This window comes from Loxodonta africana, chromosome X (genome assembly GCF_030014295.1).
Source record: "Loxodonta africana isolate mLoxAfr1 chromosome X, mLoxAfr1.hap2, whole genome shotgun sequence".
Lineage (NCBI taxonomy): Eukaryota > Metazoa > Chordata > Mammalia > Proboscidea > Elephantidae > Loxodonta > Loxodonta africana.
Window position 1 is genome coordinate 15,028,428 of NC_087369.1, and position 23,138 is coordinate 15,051,565.

A 23,138-nucleotide genomic window follows, 5' to 3' on the forward strand; every position below is an offset into this window, starting at 1 on the left:
TACAGCCAAGAAAACCCTAGGGAACAGTTCTATTCTGTACCATATGGGGTCATCATGAGGCAGAATCGACTAGATGGTAATGGCTTTGGTTTTTTTGTTTGTTTGTTTCTTTAGTTACCTAGTGCTGCTGTAACAGAAAATACCATAAATGGGTGGCTTTAAGGAACAGAAATTTATTTTCTCACAGTTCTGGAGGCTAGAAGTCCAAGTCAGGGTCCTGGGCACATCAGTTCCTCTGTGGGCCTCTCTCCTGGTTTCTGGCATTTGCCAACAATCCTTGGCACTCCTTTGCTTGTAGACGACCCTCGCATATCATCTGCCTTCCCCGTGTGTGTGTCTCTGACAATTCTGCTCTTTTTATAAGACACCATTCAGAAGTGACTAGGTTTAGGAGGCACAGTTCAGGAGTCTGATATGACATTATTAACAGAAGAAACCCCCTTTTTCCAAACAGAGTCACATTCACAGGTACAGGGGTTGAGACTTCAACATAACTTTTTGGGGGGCACAAGTCAAACCATAACACTATCCAACAGAGACTCAACCATTTTTATTTTTGTCATTCAATGAGTAAGATCCTAAGGGCCATTGGGCTTTAGTCTGGGTTGCTAATATTTGCCTGGAAAAAAAAAAGTATTTACTTATTTTTTTAAATATAAGATTATTGAAAATAGTATCTACCTTCTACATTGTTTAATAAATAACAAATGTCTCATTGTCTTTTAAGCATGCTCCAAATTATATGAACTAAGTGTTCCGAAATTAATTATTCTTGGACAAAATGAGCAGATTAAATCCATATGAGAGAACCAGATAAAACCTTTATTTATATCTTTGCATTTAGTCAGATTGATAGTTTAGAACTTTGGCCTCTTGCTCTCCCTTGTCTTACTCCGTGCCTTAATTTTGGGTCTAGTAGAAGCTGACTCTGAGAAAAGCGTTCAAGAGCAAGTAGTTTATTTGAAAGGTGATCCTAGAAAAACTGGTTGAGAAGTAGGGAAGTGGCCCAGGAAAGGGAAGCAACCTGAGCAGGGTGAGCTCGGTGAGCGAGTTAGGTGAACCACAAGCATCTCTGGGAGACCCTGGGGAGAGAGTTCTGAGTATTATCCACCAACTCCTTCCCTTCATTGATGGGGAGCTGCTCCCAGGGGCATTAACTCCCCAGCACTCCCAACCTGGCCTGGGTGGGGGTTGGAGCAGAGAGTCACAGGTACAGCAAACAGCCTTCGGCAAATATCGAATGCCAAGAGGCTATGTGCGCAGCACCCACAGGGCACCCACAGTGACTGGTACAACACTTCATTCTCTTTGTGCCTTGGTTCCCTTGTGGATTTGGATTATACTCAACCGCCAAATTGTATTAATCATAATAATTATATTGCACCAAATATACAAAAAATTAGAACAAATGAGCAAAGAACACTAATGTTGTTGTTGTTAGTTCCGACTCAGAGCGACCCTATAGGACAGAGTAGAACTGCCCCATAGGGTTTCCAAGGAGTGGCTGGTGGATTTGAACTGCCGGTCTTTAGGTTAGCAGCCGAGCTCTTAACTACTATGCCACCAGGGCTCCATAATATACATAGTTAGGAAAAATATCTATGCATTAAGCAACATTTAACGTATATGTGCCAAGTGACAGACACACAGTTTCTGCCCCAGAAGAGCCAGGGTCTAAGAAGAAAGAAGATGGAAATATTAGTAATGACACTACAGTGAGATTATCAGCCCCTCTAAAATAAGATGGACAAGGTAATATAAATACATGAAGGAAAGAGCCATGAGCGTGCCTAGAGGGATCCAGAACACTTCATGGAGGATGTGATGTTAGCACCGGAATAGACACAGCTTTCCAGGCAAAGAAACTGTGTGGCGGGGGGTGTGTGTGTGGGTATTTTGGGGAAGAGAGGGCACTTTTCTTGCTGTCACCAATATCTCCTGCTTCTACATCCTAGATATTGATGAATGTGCCTCTGGTAAAGCTGTCTGCCCCAACAATCGAAGATGTATGAACACATTTGGAAGCTACTACTGCAAATGCCATGTTGGTTTTGAACTGAGATACATCAGTGGACGATATGACTGTGTAGGTAAGATTTAGGCAGCACCTTGTCCTCCCTTCCTCTCGCCACCAAACCTGCAGGCTTTCTCTACAGGTCTTTGGAAGTCAAGTCAATCTATTAGTTGAACAAGCAATCTTCTATATATAAGACCAGCTTAACACCACATAAAGTTATCTTTTTAAGGTTTGTGGCATTTAGGGTACTCCAGTGGCATGAATTACATGAAATCAGGTCAATAAAAATGTAAAGTAAGAAACTTTATACTGCTCCATCATGGGGCAAAATATCTTGAGATGGTTTTCATGGGTTTTTTTTTTTTTCATTTGGTTGGTTTTTGTTTTGTTTGTATTTTTGGGTCTGTCTCTGGGTACACATCTAAAAATGGGAACAATAAAGCAGTACTGTATTTATTTTTCATAAAGGAAGAATAAGTAGGCCTCTCGAATCTTGATCTCTGTGCTTTGTTCATAACTTTCCACAGGGGTGGATGTAGAAAAATTCATGAAGGAGATGAAGGCTTATGCTGTCCCACCTCTTCTCCTGCAGTCCTTTCACACTCTGGAAAGTTCCCATTCCACGGCCACAGAAACCACTCTCCAATAAGATTGTGGTATTGGTTAGCTATTGGCCTAATGGGAACTGAATAAAACATTTTATCCCTCAGTAAAGGGATTGCAGGTCTCAATGAGCCAGTGAAATGCAGTCATCTTGGAGTCCTGGATGAATTTCCACTGACATAATGTAGGATAGGGCCTGGCCTACAGTAAAGGGAAATTCTGGCTCCCTCTATATTCCTGTCCACATAATGTGGGTAACAAAAGTATGCACATGATGGTCCCCAAACCCTCTGTTGGCACAGGACAGGAACCATCCCCAAAGACAACTCATCAGACATGAAAGGGACTGGACAGTGGGTAGGAGAGAGATGCTGATGAAGAGTGAGCTAATTATATCAGGTGGACACTTGAGACTGTGTTGGCATCTCCTGTCTGGAGGGGGGATGGGAGGATAGAGAGAGTTGGAAGCTGGCAAAATTGTCACGAAAGGAGAGACTGGAAGGGCTGATTCATTAGGGGGAGAGCAAGTGGGAGTACGGAGTAAGGTGTATATAAACTTATATGTGACAATCTGACTTGATTTGTAAACGTTCACTTGAAGCTCAATAAAAGTTAATAATAAAAAAAAAGTATGCACATGACATGAAAAGCTAGCAGTTGGAAAAAAAGAGTAGGATTTCTTTCAACCCTATACTCAGGTACTTCCCAGGACACATCCTGTGTAATCGTGTTGGGGCAACACTTGGTTCCTGCGTTTTCAACAGTCTTGTGATGCCTCCACAGCTTTTCTCTCAAATCTTCTCAAACACAAAGATGATTACAGACAGGCTCGTAAAATCCTTATTTCTTTGGGGCCCGACGGCTAGCTGTGGGATTGGTGCTCCATGCCCTCTTGCAGGCCCATCAAGCTCGGTAATCCAATGATGGGTTAACCAAAAAAACCCAAACCCGTTGCCATCGAGTCGATTCCGACTCATAGCGACTGTATAGGACAGAGTAGAACTGTCCCGTAGAGTTTCCAAGGAGCGCCTGGTGGATTCGAACAGCCAGTCTTTTAGTTAGCAGCCGTAGCACTTAACCACTACACCACCAGGGTTTTCCAATGATGGGCTAGGGGCACGTAATCCTGTTCCCTGGTACCTAAACAGAGGATCACGGGACAGGGTGAGAATTCACATGGACAATTTCAAAAGGAAATTAACCTTTCTGATTTTAAAAATGATTCAGATTAGCATCTCAGTGCCCTTTGTGGCTAAATTAAAAAGAATAGGCTATTTTGTATGCATATGTCTACAAATGCATAGTAGAACTCTGAGATGGAGAATAGGGTTGATGAACTTCTAACCTGAGTGGAATTTGACAAACTTACCAAGTCTAAATCCAGCAGCAAGATAAGACCAGCCTAACCCTTGTTCCCGGCAGTCTTTGGAACAAAATGCTTGTGCCTATAAGTTCAGATTATGTCAATGGTTCCTAGCACAGCTTGTCCCTTGTTTTGTTAGGGGCTCCAAGCTCTTCCAAATATAGAATTTATTTTCTGATATTGTTATTTAGTTTTAAATTAGACAGGTGGAAAAGTTAAGGAACAAACCTAAACAGCCTACAGATTTCAATAGCATCAATAAGGAGGAGATAGAAATTGCTGGAGGAAAGGTGAGCTGCAAACACACTTGGCACATGGCAGGCATCAGCCAAAGCCAGGGTTCTCAGCCAAAGGACCTGGAGTTTTGAATGCTTCTCATTCTTAGGCAATGTTTGGTCTGTTGGGGGTGTTGAGTGGTTGGCCCTGGAGTTGCTCAAGTATAAGGGAGGGTCTTTTGGCAGGCTCTGTGACCACTAAGCTGTTCACTGGAATGTTCACATTTTTAGATATAAATGAATGTGCTGCAAATACTCATACATGCAGCCTCCATGCCAATTGCCTCAATACCCAAGGATCCTTCAAGTGTAAATGCAAGCAGGGGTATAAAGGAAACGGACTTCAGTGTTCTGGTAAGTAGCATTTGGGCATGGCCTCTTAGCTAGTCCAAATAAAGCCTTCTCTCCATATCTCTTTCCTCCCTTCATTTCTTTGTGTGTGTGTGTGTGTGTGTGTGTGTGTGTGTGTGTGCGTGCGCAGTATTTGCATTTACCTGGACTCTGCCTCAGCCTTGTCTTCTTCGCTAATTGGACCACACCTTCAACCCTCCCTGAAGTTGTAGGCATTAAACTTAAAGAACAGCAACAGTTCTTGACTCTTTTCTGGTCACAACATACTTTCAAATACTGAAAATGGGATTTAAAGACAAAAGACACTCAGCAAATGTGTGAGGATAGGCTAGGTTATGGTGCAGCAACAAGCACTCCTTAAAATGTCAGTGGCTTGAAACCATTAAGGTTTTTCTAACCATGTGAATCACGATTTTTTCTAAAATGCACCACCAGAACAAAGGATGATGAAGCTGGCATTGTTCTATCTAGCATCCTCAAACCTGGATCCACATTTATTAATGTATAATAAGAGTTCCATTGTTCTTGCTGGTGAACTTTTTAATGCTTATGTGTTGTATCTTTATATTTATAAATCAAATGTAGAGCAAGAATATGTCACTGCTACTAGCAACTACAGCAACAATAAAGGTTTATGTCTCAAGCATGCTATACCCAGAGTGTCTTCTCAGTATAGTCGCCTAGTGACCCAGGCTGGCCGAGGCCCCACCATCTTGTGGCAGCCCTGTATCAAGCTGCGGCCTTAGGGTTTGTCACAGCCAAAAAAGCAGCTTGGGCAATCAGGCACTGACTCTTAATTAATTCCACCTGGAGGTGCTTAACTTCAAGGGGCAGAAAAATATAATCCTGTCATGTGCCCCGGAAGAGAAGAAAAGCGGAAATCACAGAGAGCACTCAGAATGTCTACCAAGGCAATTAGCATAGATTACAATTCAATTGCTACCTAGGTAAACAATGTTTTATGGTGTCTAAAAGTCATCCATGTTTATCCTCTGTTCACATCCCTTTGAGCACTGGCTCAGCACGTGACTAGACTTGTTGGCTGCCCTGATGCAACTCTCTCACATACCCTTTAGCCAAGTTCCCACATGTTCTAATCAATACGGCTGCCAGTTGTACCTTGACCTACGTCCCATCCCATGACCCCTCTGCTTGTTGCTCCTGGTGAAAAAAATGGCTGTAAGAGAATATCCATTCGGTCATGACTGAAAGAAACTTGACATATGTTGGTAGACATTTGGCAGCATACCTGTAAAAAGTTCACAATATGCCAGCATGCTATGGCTGAATGTCATTGGACGAGAATGTACTCAAAAGAATATAACCAAAGAAAACGAGTCTGGAAATGAATTCTATGAAGAAATGCTGAAAGAACTTGGCAGCGTTTAGTTTGGAAAAAACAGTGTGGAAAAAGCATACCTCATGCCTGTAAATATTTTAAGAAAAGTAAAATAAAAGTGGCTCCCCAAAGCAGACTAAGACCAGTGGGAGGATGTTAAATTCTATTAAAAATGACCACCATGGTGGGGCCAAGATGGCGGACTAGGTGGACGCTACCACGGATCCCTCTTGCAACAAAGACTCGGAAAAACAAGTGAATCGATCACATATATAACAATCTACGAACTCTGAACAACAAACACAGACTTAGAGACAGAGAATGAACAAATACGGGCAGACAGCGATCGTTTTCAGAACTAAGAGCCAGCGTACCAGGCAGGTGACCTTCGGAGCCTGGGCTGGGGCAGAGCCCAGGGGGGCAGACGGCACAGACAAGGGGCCCAGCCCTACCCCCCCTGAACCCATCCCAGGAGGGAGTCTAGCTGGTTGGTGCGGGGGGCGTAGCAGCGCAGCCGGTGGCAGAAACACCCGGGAGGCAGTGACTGATCTTGGAGCAGGGAGAGCAGCGTCCCAGTCTGGGAGCCGTCCCACTGGGAGTTTGGCGGGAGGCGGGCGAGGCGCGAGCGTGGGGATCACCTATATTTCCCTAAAACGACCCCGGGGGGGACGCCCAGACGTTCGTGAGGGCCACGTCCACCCAGTTCGCGCGAGCGGTGCGGCGCACCGGAGGGAGAAATCCCCGGGAGGAAGTGACTGGTCTTGGAGCGGGGAGAGCAGCGTCCCAGCCGGGGAGCCATCCCGCTGGGATCTTGGCCAGAGCGGGTGGGGTATGAGCGCATTCCCCTGAATAGCCCCCGGGGGCGGGCCCAGCTGTTCGTGAGGGCCACGCCCACCCAGTTCGCGTGAGCGGTGGGGTGCACCGGAGGGAGAAATCCCCGGGAGGAAGTGACTGGTCTTGGAGTGGGGAGAGCAGCGTCCCAGCCGGGGAGACGTCCTGCCGGGATTCTGGCGGACGGGGGCGGAGCGTGAACACGGGGATCAGCTCTATATTCCGTGGTGCTACACGCCTAGCTCTCTGATCCCTCCCCCGCCCTCCCCAGGCGGCTCCATTAACATCCGAATACCCTGAGCCAGAAGGAGAATTCAGATAGGGATCTGACTGCATTTTTTTTTAGCTGATTACCTGGAAAAACTAGTTTCCCAGTGATGGCTCGGAGACAGCAGTCCATATCAAACCACATAAAGAAACAGACCATGACAGCTTCTCCAACCCCCCAAACAAAAGAATCAAAATGTTTCCCAAATGAAGATACAATCCTGGAATTATCAGATACAGAATATAAAAAACTAATTTACAGAATGCTTAAAGATATCACAAATGAAATTAGGATAACTGCAGAAAAAGCCAAGGAACACACTGATAAAACTGTTGAAGAACTCAAAAAGGTTATTCAAGAACATAGTGGAAAAATTAATAAGTTGCAAGAATCCATAGAGAGACAGCATTCAGAAATCCAAAAGATTAACAATAAAATTACAGAATTAGACAACACAATAGAAAGTCAGAGGAGCAGACTCGAGCAATTAGAATGTAGACTGGGACTTCTGGAGGACCAGGGAATCAACTCCAACATAGCTGAAAAAAAATCAGATAAAAGAATTTAAAAAAATGAAGAAACCCTAAGAATCATGTGGGACTCTATCAAGAAGGATAACTTGCGAGTGATTGGAGTCCCAGAACAGGGAGGGGGGACAGAAAACACAGAGAAAATAGTTGAAGAACTCCTGACACAAAACTTCCCTGACATCATGAAAGACAAAAGGATATCTATCGAAGATGCTCATCAAACCCCATTTAAGATTGATCCAAAAAGAAAAACACCAAGACATATTATCATCAAACTTGCCAAAACCAAAGACAAACAGAAAATTTTAAAAGCAGCCAGGGAGAAAAGAAAGGTTTCCTTCAAGGGAGAATCAATAAGAATAAGTTCAGACTACTCAGCAGAAACCATGCAATCAAGAAGGGAATGGCACGACGTATACAGAGCACTGAAGGAGAAAAACTGCCAACCAAGGACCATATATCCAGCAAAACTCTCTCTGAAATATGAAGGAGAAATTAAGATATTTGCAGATAAATACAAGTTTAGAGAATTTGCAAAAACTAAACCAAGACTGCAAGAAATGCTAAAGGAGATTGTTTGGCCTGATGACCAATAATATCAGGTACCAGCACAATACAAGGTCACAAATCAGAACGTCCTGATATCAACGCAACTCAAATAGGGAGAGCACAAAAACAAAGTAAGATTAATTCTAAAAAATAAATAAATAAACAAAATAATACACATAACAGGAAATCATGGAAATCAATAGATAAACGATCACAATAATCAAAAAGAGGGACTAAATATAGGAGGCATTGAACTGCCAGATGGAGAGTGATACAAGGCGATATAGAATGATACAAGTTAGGTTTTTACTTAGAAAAATAGGGGTAAATAATAAGGTAACCACAAAAGGAATATCAATTCCATAACTCAAGAAAAATGTAACGACTCAACAAACATAAAGTTAAACATTATGAAAATGAGGATAGCACAATCTACTAAGAAAAACGTCTCAGCACAAAAAAGTATGTGGAAAAATGAAAAGGCCAACAACACACACGAAAAGGCATCAAAATGACAGCACTAAAAACTTATTTATCTATAATTATGCTGAATGTAAATGGACTAAATGCATCAATAAAGAGACAGAGAGTCACGGACTGGATAAAGAAACACGATCCATCTATATGCTGCCTACAAGAGACACACCTTAGACTTAGAGACACAAACAAACTAAAACTCAAAGGATGGAAAAAAATATATCAAGCAAATAATAAGCAAAAAAGAAGAGGAGTAGCAATATTAATTTCTGACAAAATAGACTTTAGACTTAAATCCGCCACAAAGGATAAAGAAGGACACTATATAATGATAAAAGGGACAATTGATCAGGAAGATATAACCATATTAAATATTTACGCACCCAATGACAGGGCTGCAAGATACATAAATCAAATTTTAACAGAATTGAAAAGCGAGATAGACACCTCCACATTTATAGTAGGGGACTTCAACACACCACTTTCGGAGAAGGACAGGACATCCAGTAAGAAGCTCAATAAAGACACGGAAGACCTACTTACAACAATCAACCAACTTGACCTCATAGACTTATACAGAACTCTCCACCCAACTGCTGCAAAATATACTTTTTTTTCTAGTGCATATGGAACATTCTCTAGAATAGACCACGTATTAGGTCACAAAACAAATCTTGGTAGAATCCAAAACATCGAAATATTACAAAGCATCTTCTCAGACCACAAGGCAATGAAGCTAGAAATCAATAACAGAAAAACTAGGGAAAAGAAATCAAATACTTGGAAAATGAACAATACCCTCCTGAAAAAAGACTGGGTTATAGAAGACATCAAGGAGGGAGTAAGGAAATTCTTAGAAAGCAACGAGAATGAAAATACTTCCTATCAAAACCTCTGGGACACAGCAAAAGCAGTGCTCAGAGGTCAATTTATATCAATAAATGCACACATACAAAAAGAAGAAAGAGACAAAATCAGAGAACTGTCCCGACAACTTGAACAAATAGAAAGTGAACAACAAAAGAACCCATCAGGCACCAGAAGAAAACAAATAATAAAAATTAGAGCTGAACTAAATGAATTAGAGAACAGAAAAACAATTAAAAAAATTAACAAAGCCAAAAGCCGGTTTTTTGAAAAAATTAACAAAATTGATAAACCATTGGCCAGACTGACTAAAGAAAAACAGGAAAGGAAACAAATAACCCGAATAAGAAACGAGAAGGACCACATCACAACAGAGCCAAATGAAATTAAAAGAATCATTTCAGTCAGCCTAATTGGACTGGACTAAAAGCAAAGAGGTTTCCGGGATAAAATGAAAGCTTCAAAGGTCAGCGGAGCAGGGGCTGGGGTCTGGGGAACTTGGTTTGAGGGGACTTCTAAGTCAATGGGCAAAATAATTCTATTACGAAAACATTCTGCATCCCACTTTGAATTGTGGCGCCTGGGGTCCTAAATGCCAACAAGTGGCCATCTAAGATACATCAATTGGTCTCAACCCACCTGGAGCAAAGGCAAAGGAAGAACACCAAGGCCACACGACAACTAAGAACCCAAGAGGCAGAAAGGGCCACACGAACCAGAGACCTACATTATCCTGAGACCAGAAGAACTAGTTGGTGCCCAGCCACAGTCGATGTCTGCCCTGTCAGGGCGCACAACAGACAACTCCTGAGGGAACAGGAGACCAATGGGATACAGACCCCAAATTCTCATGAAAAGACCGTGACTAGAGGAATCCCAGAGACAATGCTCCCCAGAACTTCTGATAGCACAGGACAGGAACCATCCCCGAAGACAAATCATCAGGCACGAAACGGACTCGTCAGCGGAGGGGAGAGAGATGCTGATGAAGAGTGAGCTAATTAAATCAGGTGGACACTGGAGAGTGTGTTGGCAACTCTTGACTGGAGGGGGGATGGGAAGATAGAGAGAGAGGGAAGATGGCAAAATTGGCACGAAACGAGAGACTGAAAGGGCTGACTCAATAGTGGGAGAGCAAGTGGGAGAAGGGAGTAAGATGTATGTAAACCTACATGTGACAGACTGATTGGAATGGTAAATGTTCACTTGAAGCTTAATAAAAATTAATTAAAAAAAAATGGCCACCATATATCTTACAGTGGAGCAGGCTATCCCACAGAGTAGGGCCCGTCCACTGCCACAGGCCTTCAGGCTGGGGGCTCTGGGACAGATTCCTGCACTGGACTAGAGACTCAATTAAACAACCACTTGTTCTCCAGCCACTTGATGCTGTGGTTTCTATCCCTCTATACGGAAGTGTCCGTGGGGTACCTGGGTAGTGCAAATGGTTAACGCACTCAGCTGCTACCCAAGAGGTGCCTCAGAAGAAAGGTCTGGTGATCTGCTTCTGAAAAATCAGCTATTGAAAACTTTATGGAGCACAGTTCTACTCTGACACACATGAGGTCACATGAGTGGGAATCAACTCAATGGCAACTGGTTTTAGAAGTGTGTATTATGTCCTTCTCCCTCTGAAACTTTATTCAGAAGGAGAGAGACTGACTGACCGTGGGGGACTGTGAATGGGAGGGTCTCAGGGAGAGAATGCCACACCTTCCTTGGGAGACCCCAGAAAGGAGACTGAATAAATCAACTTTCTGTATTGGATGAGTGGTCAAGGGGCTGGTGCCCAAGGCTCCTTCATGCCACCAAATTTGAACATGTGTATTCCCATGGGAAATCCTGGTGGCATAGTGGTTAAGTGCTACAGCTGCTAACCAAGAGGTTGGCAGTTCGAATCCACCAGGCGCTCCTTAGAAACTCTATGGGGCAGTTCCACTCTGTCCTATAGGGTCGCTATGAGCCAGAATCGACTAGATGGGAGCGGGTTTGGTTTGGTTTGGATATTCCAGTGTTTTAGTTTCCTAGTGCTGCCATAACAAAAATACCACAAATGGGTGGCTTTAAAGAACAGATATTTATTGTCTCATGGTTCTGCAGGCTAGAAGTCCAAATCAGGGTGTCTTAGGCTGGGTTCCCTAGAGAAGCAAAACCAGTGAAGCATATATATATAGAGAGAGAGATTTGTCTCAAGGAAATGGCTCACGCAGTTGTAGAGACTGGCATATCACAAGTCAGTGGGTCAGGCGTCAAGCTGGAGGGGAGGCTTCTGCTGATTCACGTAGTTGCAGGGGCTGACGAACCCAAGATAGACAGGTCAGATGGTAGGCTCTTGGCTCATGGACTGTGGAGGCTGACGAATCCCAAGATCGGCAGGCAATACGGTGGGCTGCTGGCTCAAGTCCCAAGAACCAGAGGTCAGGTGATGATGAGCCAGGTACAGGGTCCAGAGTAAGCGAGCAAACATTGTCAGAACATCCATATATATAGTGGATGCAGACCACACCGCTGAGGAAACTCCCCTTATAACTGATTGGTTGATCACATCAGAGCACATCATTACATGACTACATCATTACATAACTGCCAAACTTCACCATTACGTAACAAATTACATCATTACATAACTGCCAAACCACTGAGAATCATGGTCCAGCCAAGCTGACACAACCTGAAGCATCACACAGGGCACTGGCCATGTGGATTCCTTCTGAGGCTCTCAGCTTCTAGCAGCTTGTAGATTGATCTGCCTCCACTGCACATGGTCATCCTCCTCCTGGGTGACTTTCTCTGTATCTGTTTTACTCTTTTTATAAAACACCACTGAGAAGGGATTAGGACTAGGACCCACCTTACCCCCCAACCCATATTCCAGTATGGTCTCATTAAGATAACAAAAAAATTCCTCTTTCCAAGTAGGGTCACATTCACAGGTGCAGGGGTTAGGACTTCAACATAACTTTTGGGGGGTGTGATTCAATCCATAACATCCAAGCTCACTTGTCTCAGACCACGTAGTATAATAGTCAACAGCTCAGGCTTCCAGTTCCCACATCTTCTAGCTGTATGACTTTAAACCATTACTTAACTTCTTTTTGCCTCAGTTCCTCCATGTATAAAATTGGGTAAGATTAGAATTTTTTTTTGAGGTTTAAATGAGTGGTGCCACCACCACCAAATGAGTGAATATAGGGCAATGACTAAGATTAGTGCCTGACACACAGTATAAGGAGCTGCGGTTATTAGTTATCGCCACTATTATCATTTCAATCAGCCACTCTCTACACTGAAATTCTGTAAAGGTACATGCAGAAATACTGTGCATATACAAAAGAAGTTTCAGTAAGTGGGCAACTCACCTCTACATCCCCACCCCCACCCTCAGGCCTAAGAATCAAAGAGATTTGGAAGAACAGCCAAGAGTAAATTTGGAATCATCTTCCTTCCTCATCCTTTGACCCCTTTAAACCACCACGTCTTGTTAATGTCTAAATGGAGGCAACATCTTCAAACATGCGACTGGGTCGTGGCTTGTGGCCCATGTTTTCTATATTGTAACCCAGTGTTTCGAAATTATAGATCTTACATCACATTCACACAAACATTTTTTATATCAAGAAAACTTCTGCTTTTCTTCAGTCCTCCAACTTTAAGTATATTTTGAAGTCAAACAAATTTTTCTTTGAAACTTCCAACTCATCACGATGTTATATTTGATATCTGAAAACATGCATTTTGTTATTACCCTTTCTGCAGCTGAATTCTTTAGTCTTTCACTAGTATGTTTACTTAAAGGTGAAAACTATCTTTGGGTCATTTGCTATATTATTTGCCCAACTTTTTTTCGCTTGGCGTTAATTCTCTATAAAATAAACAGCTATGTTTCTGTTGAAAATTGATCTCCTTAACCAAAGCTTACCCCTATCTCTTAAAAAAGGATTGCCAAAAATCCACGTTTAGGTGCATGGAAAACTCATAAAAACAAAAATGAAAGAATCTCATCCAATTAGTATTCAGCACTATAAAATGTAACATTACAAAATATATTCAAAAGCACCTGGATAGTTATTGTAATGGTATTGTTGTAATGATACTGAATAATATTGATATAGCGATTTTTTGAGTTAATTGCTTTGCAAAAGTCCAGACTCTACACTGCAATACAGAAGAAGAGTTAGATTATCGTTACATAAGATGTGTGTACTTTTAACTGCTCTCATATATGCGAGTATTAGTAATACACTGCTAAGTAATTTGGTCTTAAGTTGATGGCAGCTATATCTCATTCTAAAAAAATCAAAATTTAGGTAATACTCAGTTTGGCAACCCATGGTTATTTTAGGAAAGGAAACTAAGTAGTTTAGTAACTAGGAGCACTACTGAACACAAATCATGTAACCTTTCAGTACCTCCATTTCCACATCTGCAAAACTGGAATAATAGTATCTATCCTTTTTTTCATCCCTTAGTATTGTTTTGAAGACTAAATGAAATAATTCACACATAATACATAAATGTCCACATACAGGGCTGAGCTCTGGCCTAGTATATATTAAGTTCTCAACAATCATGCACTAGTAGTAGGAGTAATGGTGAGAAAGGTTTCTTCACCAAAATTCAAAAACTGCTCCCATTAGAAAGCAACCTCCTTAAAAATATGCCTACGACTTCATTCAATTTATATACCGTGTATTCAAGAACACAGGTTTTGGTATAACCAGGGTGTTCTTTTTTTCTTTCAATTATAATAGAAACATGAGAAATTTGGAAGTATGACCAGTAACATTTTTTTTTAATCAGTAAAAGATTTTAAACATTCTGGTGATGAATTCTAAAAACAATAGCAAACACTTATATGTACCGTGTATACTGTGTGTCAGGCACTAATCTTAGTCATTGCCCTATATTCACTCATTTAAACCTCAAAAAAAAAATTCTAATCTTACCCAATTTTATAAATGGAGGAACTGAGGCAAAGAGAAGTTAAGTAATGGTTTAAAGTCATACAGCTAGAAGATGTGGGAACTGGAAGTCAAACCCAGGAACCTGGGCTTCAGGGGTTCTGTGCTTGAACATAGTGGTTAAGAGCTTGGCTGCTAACTAAAAGGGTGGCAGTTTGAATCCACTAGCAGCTCCTTGGAAACCCTATGGGGCAGTTTTACTCTGTCCGTTACGGTCCCCATGACTCAGAATTGACTCCACACAACGGGTTTGGTTTTGGTTTTGGTTTTGCATGACTGATCGCTAACCCTCTGTGATGAAGAACTCTCCTGTTCCCCTTCCTGACAAGCTCCACACTCAGCCTTTCTTCCATCCTATTTCCTGGGTTCCATGATACAGCACATTCCTCATCCATGGTTAAGCTTCTCCTCTAAGGACTGTGCCCAGAGCTCATGTTGTTGTTGTTATTAGATGCCATGGAGTCAGTTCCAACTCATAGCGGCCCTATGTACACCAGAATGAAACACTGCCTGGTCCTGTGCCATCCTCACCATCGTTGTTCTGCTTCAGCCCATTGTTGCAGCCGCTGTGTCAATTCATCTTATTAAGGGTCTTTCTCTTTTTTGCTGACTGTCTACCAAGTATGATGTCCTTTTTCAGGGACTGGTCCAAAGTACATGAGACAGTCTCACTATCCTTACTTCTAAGGAGCATTCTGCCTGTACTTTTTCCAAGACAGATTTGTTTCTGTGGTATACTCAATATTCCTCGCCAATACCACAATTCAAATACATCACTCCTTCAGTCATCCTTATTCACTGTCTGGCTTTCACACGCATACGAGGCGACGGAAAACACCAAGGCTTGGGCCAGGTGCACCTTAGTCCTTAAATTGACATCTTTGCTTTTCAACACTTTTTTTTTTAATAATTTTTATTGAGCTTTAAGTGAACATTTACAAATCAAGTCAGTCTGTCACATATAAGCTTATATACACCTTACTCCCACTTACCTTCCCCCTAATGAGTCAGCCCTTCCAGTATCTCCTTTTGTGACAATTTTGCCACTTTCGAACCCTCTCTACCCTCCCATCTCCCCTCCAGACAGGAGATGCCAACACAGTCTCAAGTGTCCACCTGATACAAGTAGCTCACTCTTCATCAGCATCTCTCTCCTACCCATTGCCCAGTCCCTTCCATGTCTGATGAGTTGTCTTCGGGAATGGTTCCTGTCCTGGGCCAACAGAAGGTTTGGGGACCATGACTGCTGGGATTCCTCTAGTCTCAGTCAGACCATTAAGTCTGGTCATTTTATGAGAATTTGGGGTCTGCATCCCACTGATCTCCTGCTCCCTCAGGGATTCTCCGTTGTGCTCCCTGTCAGGGCAGTCATCGATTGTGGCCGGGCACCATCTAGTTCTTCTGATCTCAGGATGATGTAAGTCTCTGGTTCCTGTGGCCCTTTCTGTCCCTTGGGCTCATAGTTATCGTGTGACTTTGGTGTTCTTCATTCTCCTTTGATCCAGGTGGGTTAAGACCAATTGATGCATCTTAGATGGCTGCTTGTTAGCATTTAAGACCCCAGACGCCACATTTCAAAGTGGGATGCAGAATGTTTTCATAATGGAATTATTTTGCCAATTGACTTAGAAGTCCCCTTAAGCCATAGTCCCCAAACCCCCGCCCTTGCTCCGCTGACCTTTGAAGCATTCAGTTTATCCCAGAAATTTCTTTGCTTTTGGTCCAGTCCAGTTGAGCTGACCTTCCGTGTATTGAGTATTGTCCATCCCTTCACCTAAAGTAGTTCTTATCTACTAACTAATCAGTAAATAACCCTCTCCCACCCTCCCTCCCTCCCCCCTTGTAACCACAAAAGTATGTGTTCTTCTCAGTTTATACTGTTTCTCAAGATCTTATAATAGTGGTCTCATACAATATTTGTCCTTTTGCCTCTGACTAATTTCGCTCAGCATAATGCCTTCCAGGTTCCTCCATGTTATGAAATGTTTCACAGATTCGTCACTGTTCTTTATCGATGCGTAGTATTCCATTGTGTGAATATACCACAATTTATTTAACCATTCATCCGTTGATGGACACCTTGGTTGCTTCCAGCTTTTTGCTATTGTAAACAGAGCTGCAATAAACATGGGTGTGCATATATCTGTTTGTGTGAAGGCTCTTGTATCTCTAGGGTATATTCCGAGGAGTGGGATTTCTGGGTTGTATGGTAGTTCTATTTCTAACTTTTTAAGAAAACGCCAGATAGATTTCCAAAGTGGTTGTATCATTTTACAGTCCCACCTGCAGTGTATAAGAGTTTCACTCTCTCCGCAGCCTCTCCAACATTTATTATTTTGTGTTTTTTGGATTAATGCCAGCCTTGTTGGAGTGAGATGGAATCTCATCGTAGTTTTAATTTGCATTTCTCTAATGGCTAATGATCGAGAGCATTTTCTCATGTATCTGTTGGCTGCCTGAATATCTTCTTTAGTGAAGTGTGTGTTCATATCCTTTGCCCACTTCTTGAATGGGTTGTTTGTCTTTTTGTGGTTGAGTTTTAACAGAATCATATAGATTTTAGAGATCAGGCGCTGGTCGAAGATGTCATAGCTGAAAATTCTTTCCCAGTCTATAGGTGGTCTTTTTACTCTTTTGGTGAAGTCTTTAGATGAGCATACGTGTTTCATTTTTAGGAGCTCCCAGTTATCTGGTTTCTCTTCGTAATTTTTGGTAATGTTTTGTATTCTGTTTATGCCTTGTATTAGGGCTCCTAACGTTGTCCCTATTTTTTCTTCCATGATCTTTATCATTTTAGTCTTTATGTTTAGGTCTTTGGTCCACTTGCAGTTAGTTTTTGTGCACGGTGTGAGGTATGGGTCCTGTTTCATTTTTTTGCAAATGGATATCCAGTTATGCCAGCACCATTTGTTAAAAAGACTATCTTTTCCCCAATTAACTGACACTGGGCCTTTGTCAAATATCAGCTGCTCATATGTGGATGGATTTATATCTGGGTTCTCAGTTCTGTTCCATTGGTCTATGTGCCTGTTGTTGTACCAGTACCAGGCTGTTTTGACTATTGTGGCTGTATAATAGGTTCTAAAATCAGGTAGAGTGAGGCCTCCCACTTTCTTCTTCTCTTTCAGTAATGCTTTACTTATCCAAGGCTTCTTTCCCTTCCAGATGAAGTGGGTGATTTGTTTCTCCATCACATTAAAAAATGTCATTGGAATTTGGATCGGAAGTGCATTGTATGTATAGATGGCTTTTGGTAGAATAGACATTTTTACTATGTTAAGTCTTCCTATCCATGAGCAAGGTATGTTTTTCCACTTAAATAGGTCCTTTTTAGTTTCTTGTAGTAGTACTTTGTAGTTTTCTTTATATAGGTCTTCTACATCTTTGGTAAGAATTATTCCTAAGTATTTTATCTTCTTGGGGGCTACTGTGAATGGTATTGATTTGGTTATTTCCTCCTCAATGTTCCTTTTGTTGATGTAGAGGAATCCAAGTGATTTTTCTATGTTTATCTTATAACCTGAGACTCTGCCAAACCCTTCTATTAGTTTCAGTAGTTTTCTGGAGGATTCCTTAGGGTTTTCTGTGTATAAGATCATGTCATCTGCAAATAGAGATAATTTTACTTTCTCCTTGCCAATCCAGATGCCCTTTATTTCTTTCTCTAGCCTAATTGCTCTGGCTAGGACTTCTAGCACAATGTTGAATAAGAGCGGTGATAAAGGGCATCCTTGTCTGGTTCCCGTTCTCAAGGGAAATGCTTTCAGTCTCTCTCCATTTAGAGTGATGTTGGCTGTTGGCTTTGTATAAAAAAAATAAAAAATGCCCTTTATTATGTTGAGGAATTTTCCTTCAATTCCTATTTTGCTGAGAGTTTTTATCATAAATGGGTGTTGGACTTCGTCAAATGCCTTTTCTGCATCAATTGATAAGATCATGTGGTTTTTGTCTTTTGTTTTATTTATATGGTGGATTACATTAATGGTTTTTCTAATAATATTAAACCAGCCTTGCATACCCAGTATAAATCCCACTTGGTCGTGATGGATTATTTTTTTGATATGTTGTTGAATTCTATTGGCTAGAATTTTGTTGAGGATTTTTGCATCTATGTTCATGAGGGATATAGGTCTGTAATTTTCTTTTTTTGTGATGTCTTACCTGGTTTTGGTATCAGGGATATGGTGGCTTCATAGAATGAGTTAGGCAGTATTCCATCATTTTCTGTGCTTTGAAATACCTTTAGTAGTAGTGGTGTTAACTCTTCTCTGAAAGTTTGGTAGAACTCTGCAGTAAAGCCATCCGGGCCAGGGCTTTTTTTTTGTTGGGAGTTTTTTGATTACCGTTTCAATCTCTTTTTTTGTTATGGGTCTATTTAGTTGTTCTACTTCTGATTGTGGTAGTTTAGGTAGGTAGTGTGTTTCCAGGAATTCATCCATTTCTTCTAGGTTTGCAAATTTGTTAGAGTACAATTTTTTGTAATAATCTGATATGATTCTTTTAATTTCAGTCGGGTCTGTTGTGATGTGGCCCATCTCATTTCTTATTCGGGTTATTTGTTTCCTTTCCTGTATTTCTTTAGTTAGTCTGGCCAATGGTTTATCAATTTTGTTAATTTTTTCAAAGAACCAGCTTTTGGCTTTGTTAATTCTTTCAATTGTTTCTCTGTTCTCTAATTCATTTAGTTCAGCTCTCATTTTTATTATTTGTTTTCTTCTGGTGCCTGATGGATTCTTTTGTTGCTCACTTTGTATTTGTTCAAGTTGTAGGGACAGTTCTCTGATTTTGGCCCTTTCTTCTTTTTGTACGTGTGCATTTATCAATATAAATTGGCCTCTGAGCACTACTTTTGCTGTGTCCCAGAGGTTTTGATACGAAGTGTTTTCATTCTCGTTGCATTCTATGAATTTCTTTATTCCCTCCTTAATATCTTCTATAACCCAGTCTTTTTTCAGCAGGGTATTGTTCAGTTTCCAAGTGTTTGATTTCTTTTCCCTAATTTTTCTGTTATTGATTTTCACTTTTATGGCCTTGTGGTCTGAGAAGATGCTTTGTAATATTTCGATGTTTTGGATTCTGCAAAGGTTTGTTTTATGACCTAATATGTGGTCTATTCTAGAGAATGTTCCATGTGCGCTAGAAAAAAAAGTATATTTTGCAGCAGTTGGGTGGAGAGTTCTGTATAAGTCAATGAGGTCAAGTTGGTTGATTGTAGTAATTAGGTCTTCCGTGTCTCTATTGACCTTCTTACTGGATGTCCCGTCCTTCTCCGAAAGTAGTGTGTTGAAGTCTCCTACTATAATTGTGGAGGTGTCTATCTCACTTTTCAGTTCTGTTAAAATTTGATTTATGTATCTTGCAGCCCTGTCATTGAGTGCAGAAATATTTAATATGGTTATATCTTCCAGGTCAATTGTCCCTTTTATCATTATGTAGTGTCCTTCTTTATCCTTTGTGATGGATTTAACTTTAAAATCTATTTTGTCAGAAATTAATATTGCTAATCCTGCTCTTTTTTGCTTATTGTTTGCTTGATATATTTTTTCCCATCCTTTGAGTTTTAGTTTGTTTGTGTCTCTAAGTCTAAGGTGTGTCTCTTTTAGGCAGCATATAGACGGGTCTTGTTTCTTTAACCAGTCAGAGACTCTCTGTCTCTTTATTGGTGCATTTAGTCCATTTACATTCAGCGTAATTATTTTTTTTATGCGTTTAGTGCTGTCATTTTGATGCCTTTTTATGTGTGTTGTTGACAATTTCATTTTTCCACTTACTTTTTTGTGCTGAGACGTTTTTCTTTGTAACTTGTGTGTTCCTCATTTTCATAGTATTTGACTTTATGTTTGCTGAGTCGTTACGTTTTTCTTGGTTTTTATTTTGAGTTATGGAGTTGTTATACCTCTTTGTGGTTACCTTAATATTTTTCTAAGTAAAAACCTAACTTGTATTGTCCTATATCACCTTGTTTCCCTCTCCATATGGCAGTTCTATGCCACCTGTATTTAGTCCCTCTTTTTGATTATTGTGATCTTTTACATATTAACTTCAATGATTCCCTGTTTTGAGCTTTTTTTTTAATTTTTTTTTAATTAATCTTAATTTGTTTTTGTGATTTCCCTATTTGAGTTGATATCAGGGTGCTCTGTTCTGTGAGCTTGTGTTGTGCTGGTATCTGATATTATTGGTTTTCTGACCAAACAATTTCCTTTAGTATTTCTTGTAGCTTTGGTTTGGTTTTTGAAAATTCTCTAAGCTTGTGTTTATCTGTAAATGTCTTAATTCGCCTTCATATTTCAGAGAGAGTTTAGCTGGATATATGATCCTTGGCTGGCAGTTTTTCTCCTTCAGTGCTCTGTATATGTCATCCCATTGCCTTCTTGCCTGCATGGTTTCTGCTGAGTAGTCTGAACTTATTCTTATTGATTCTCCTTTGTAGGAGACCTTTCTTTTATCCCTGGCTGCTTTTAAAATTTTCTCTTTATCTTTGGTTTTGGCAAGTTTGATGATAATATGTCTCGGTGATTTTCTTTTTGGATCAATCTTAAATGGAGTTCGATGAGCATCTTGGATAGATATCCTTTCGTCTTTCATGATGTCAGGGAAGTTTTCTGCCAACAGATCTTCAACTATTCTCTCTGTGTTTTCTGTTGTCCCTCCCTGTTCTGGGACTCCAATCACACCCAAGTTATCCTTCTTGATAGAGTCCCACATGATTCTTAGGGTTTCTTCATTTTTTTTTAATTCTTTTATCTGATTTTTTTTCAGCTATATTGGTGTTAATTCCCTGGTCCTCCAGATCTCTCAGTCTGCATTCTAATTGCTCGAGTCTGCTCCTCTGACTTCCTATTGCGTTGTCTAATTCTGTAATTTTATTGTTAATCTTTTGGATTTCTGAATGCTGTCTCTCTATGGATTCTTGCAACTTATTAATTTTTCCACTATGTTCTTGAATAATCTTTTTGAGTTCTTCAACTGCTTTATCAGTGTGTTTCTTGGCTTTTTCTGTAGATCGCCTTATTTCATTTCTGAGGTCATCCCTGATGTCTTGAAGCATTCTGTAAATTAGATTTTTATATTCTGTATCTGGCAATTCCAGGATTGTATCTTCATTTGGGAAAGATTTTGATTCTTTAGTTTGGGGAGTTGTAGAAGCAGTCATGGTCTACTTCTTTATGTGGTTTGATATCGACTGCTGTCTCCGAGCCATCACTAAGATATTGTAGTGATTTATTCTATATTTATTCACTGAGTCTTATCTTGTTTTGTTTTCTTTCAATATACCTAGATGGGCTACTAGATTGCGCTGTCTTGAGTGTTGTAGCCCTTGACTCACTTATGTCCTATTACCAGATGGTTTGGGCTGTTACCAGATATATATGCCTGAGTCCATTCACTATTCTTGTGCAGAATCTGATTTTGGGTCATCAAGTGTGTGCTGCACCCTAACACCTATCCACCTCGAGAAGTAGTGGTGATAGTTGTGTGCACCAGATTCTATTAGCAGCTGGGGTTCACACTCCAGGGGGGGCAGGATGCTGACAGGTTTCCCCCAAGTGTCAGTGAGGTAGGTGTGTCTCTATTCCTAAAGCACCTTGGTGGGTGGGCTCTGCAGCTGTACCTTAGGCCCCCAATGCAAGTACCTCTACAGATTGGTAGGTGTCACCCTCCTTAGACCCCTAAGGCAGGAGGCTAGGTGGTCTGCAGGGAGCTTCAGCCCTCAGTTCCCTGTTGTGGGTCAGTGAGGGCTCTGTTGAATAGGCAGAGATATCAGATCTGGGAAACTTGTCTTTCCAGTAAATCCGCTAAAACAATTGCAGTCAGATCCCTATCAGAAATGCCTTTGCATTATAACAGCTGCCTTGTTCCCTGTAGGGATGAAAGCCCGAGACTGCGGATCACATATGCTTGGCTAGAGCTGGTTCTGTGTTTTTAGTCCAATTAGGGAAGGATTTTTGGTCCCTGGGTTTTTTGTAGTTGCTTCTCTCAGGCCAGGAGAATGGGTTAGGAAAAGACAAAAACAAAACGAAAGAAAGAAAAACTGCAGAGCAGTTTACTTTCTGGCTCAGGAAATTCCAATGTTAATGAAGCTGCCTGGGAAGGGGAGGGGAGGGTTCAGATAAATAGGAGAGAGTAGCACCCCGGAATATAGACAAAGTTACTTATCTTGGTTGGGATGACTGTTTTATCTGAGATTCCCGAGGGGCACATCGTCGACTGTGTGCGCTGGCTGGGTAGAGATTGCCCCCGAGGGTCAGACCCGCTTCCCGTGCTTGCGCTGTCTCAGAAGCCACGGTTAGTTCCTCCGCTCCCAGTCCAAAGCCCAGCGCCAAGGTCCCCCGGCAGGGACACCGCACTTCCGGCTCCAAAACCAGTCGCTGCCTCCCGGTGACTTCTCCTCCTGTCAGCCGCGTCGCTGCGCTGCCTGCGTGCACTGGCTGGGCTTCCCCTGAGGTCAGTTCAGGGGGTTAGGGCTGCGCCCCGTGATTGTGCCCTCTCAGGATGCCGTGCTCAGCTCCCCTACGCCCAGTCCAAAGCCCGGCGCCAAGGTTTCCTGACTGGGACGCCGGCTCCAGGCTCCGAAAACAGTCGCTGCTTCCCCGTGGTTGTTCGTTCTCAGTCTCTGTCACTCAGGTCAACTCTTTAAATCTGTGTTTGTTGGTCAGGGTTCGTAGATCGTCATGTATGTGATCGATTCACTTGTTTTTCCGAG

At 41.5% G+C, this 23,138-nt stretch overlaps 1 protein-coding gene across 1 annotated transcript in view; it reads left to right on the forward strand.

The window, feature by feature from the left end:
* Positions 1–23,138, forward strand: part of EGFL6 (EGF like domain multiple 6) — a 72,061-nt gene that overhangs the window by 25,827 nt on the left and 23,096 nt on the right. The window contains exons 6-7 of the mRNA XM_064278046.1: positions 1,956–2,090; positions 4,490–4,612. Of these exons, the coding sequence (XP_064134116.1) occupies positions 1,956–2,090; positions 4,490–4,612 (258 nt within the window). The remainder of the gene's footprint in view (positions 1–1,955; positions 2,091–4,489; positions 4,613–23,138) is intronic.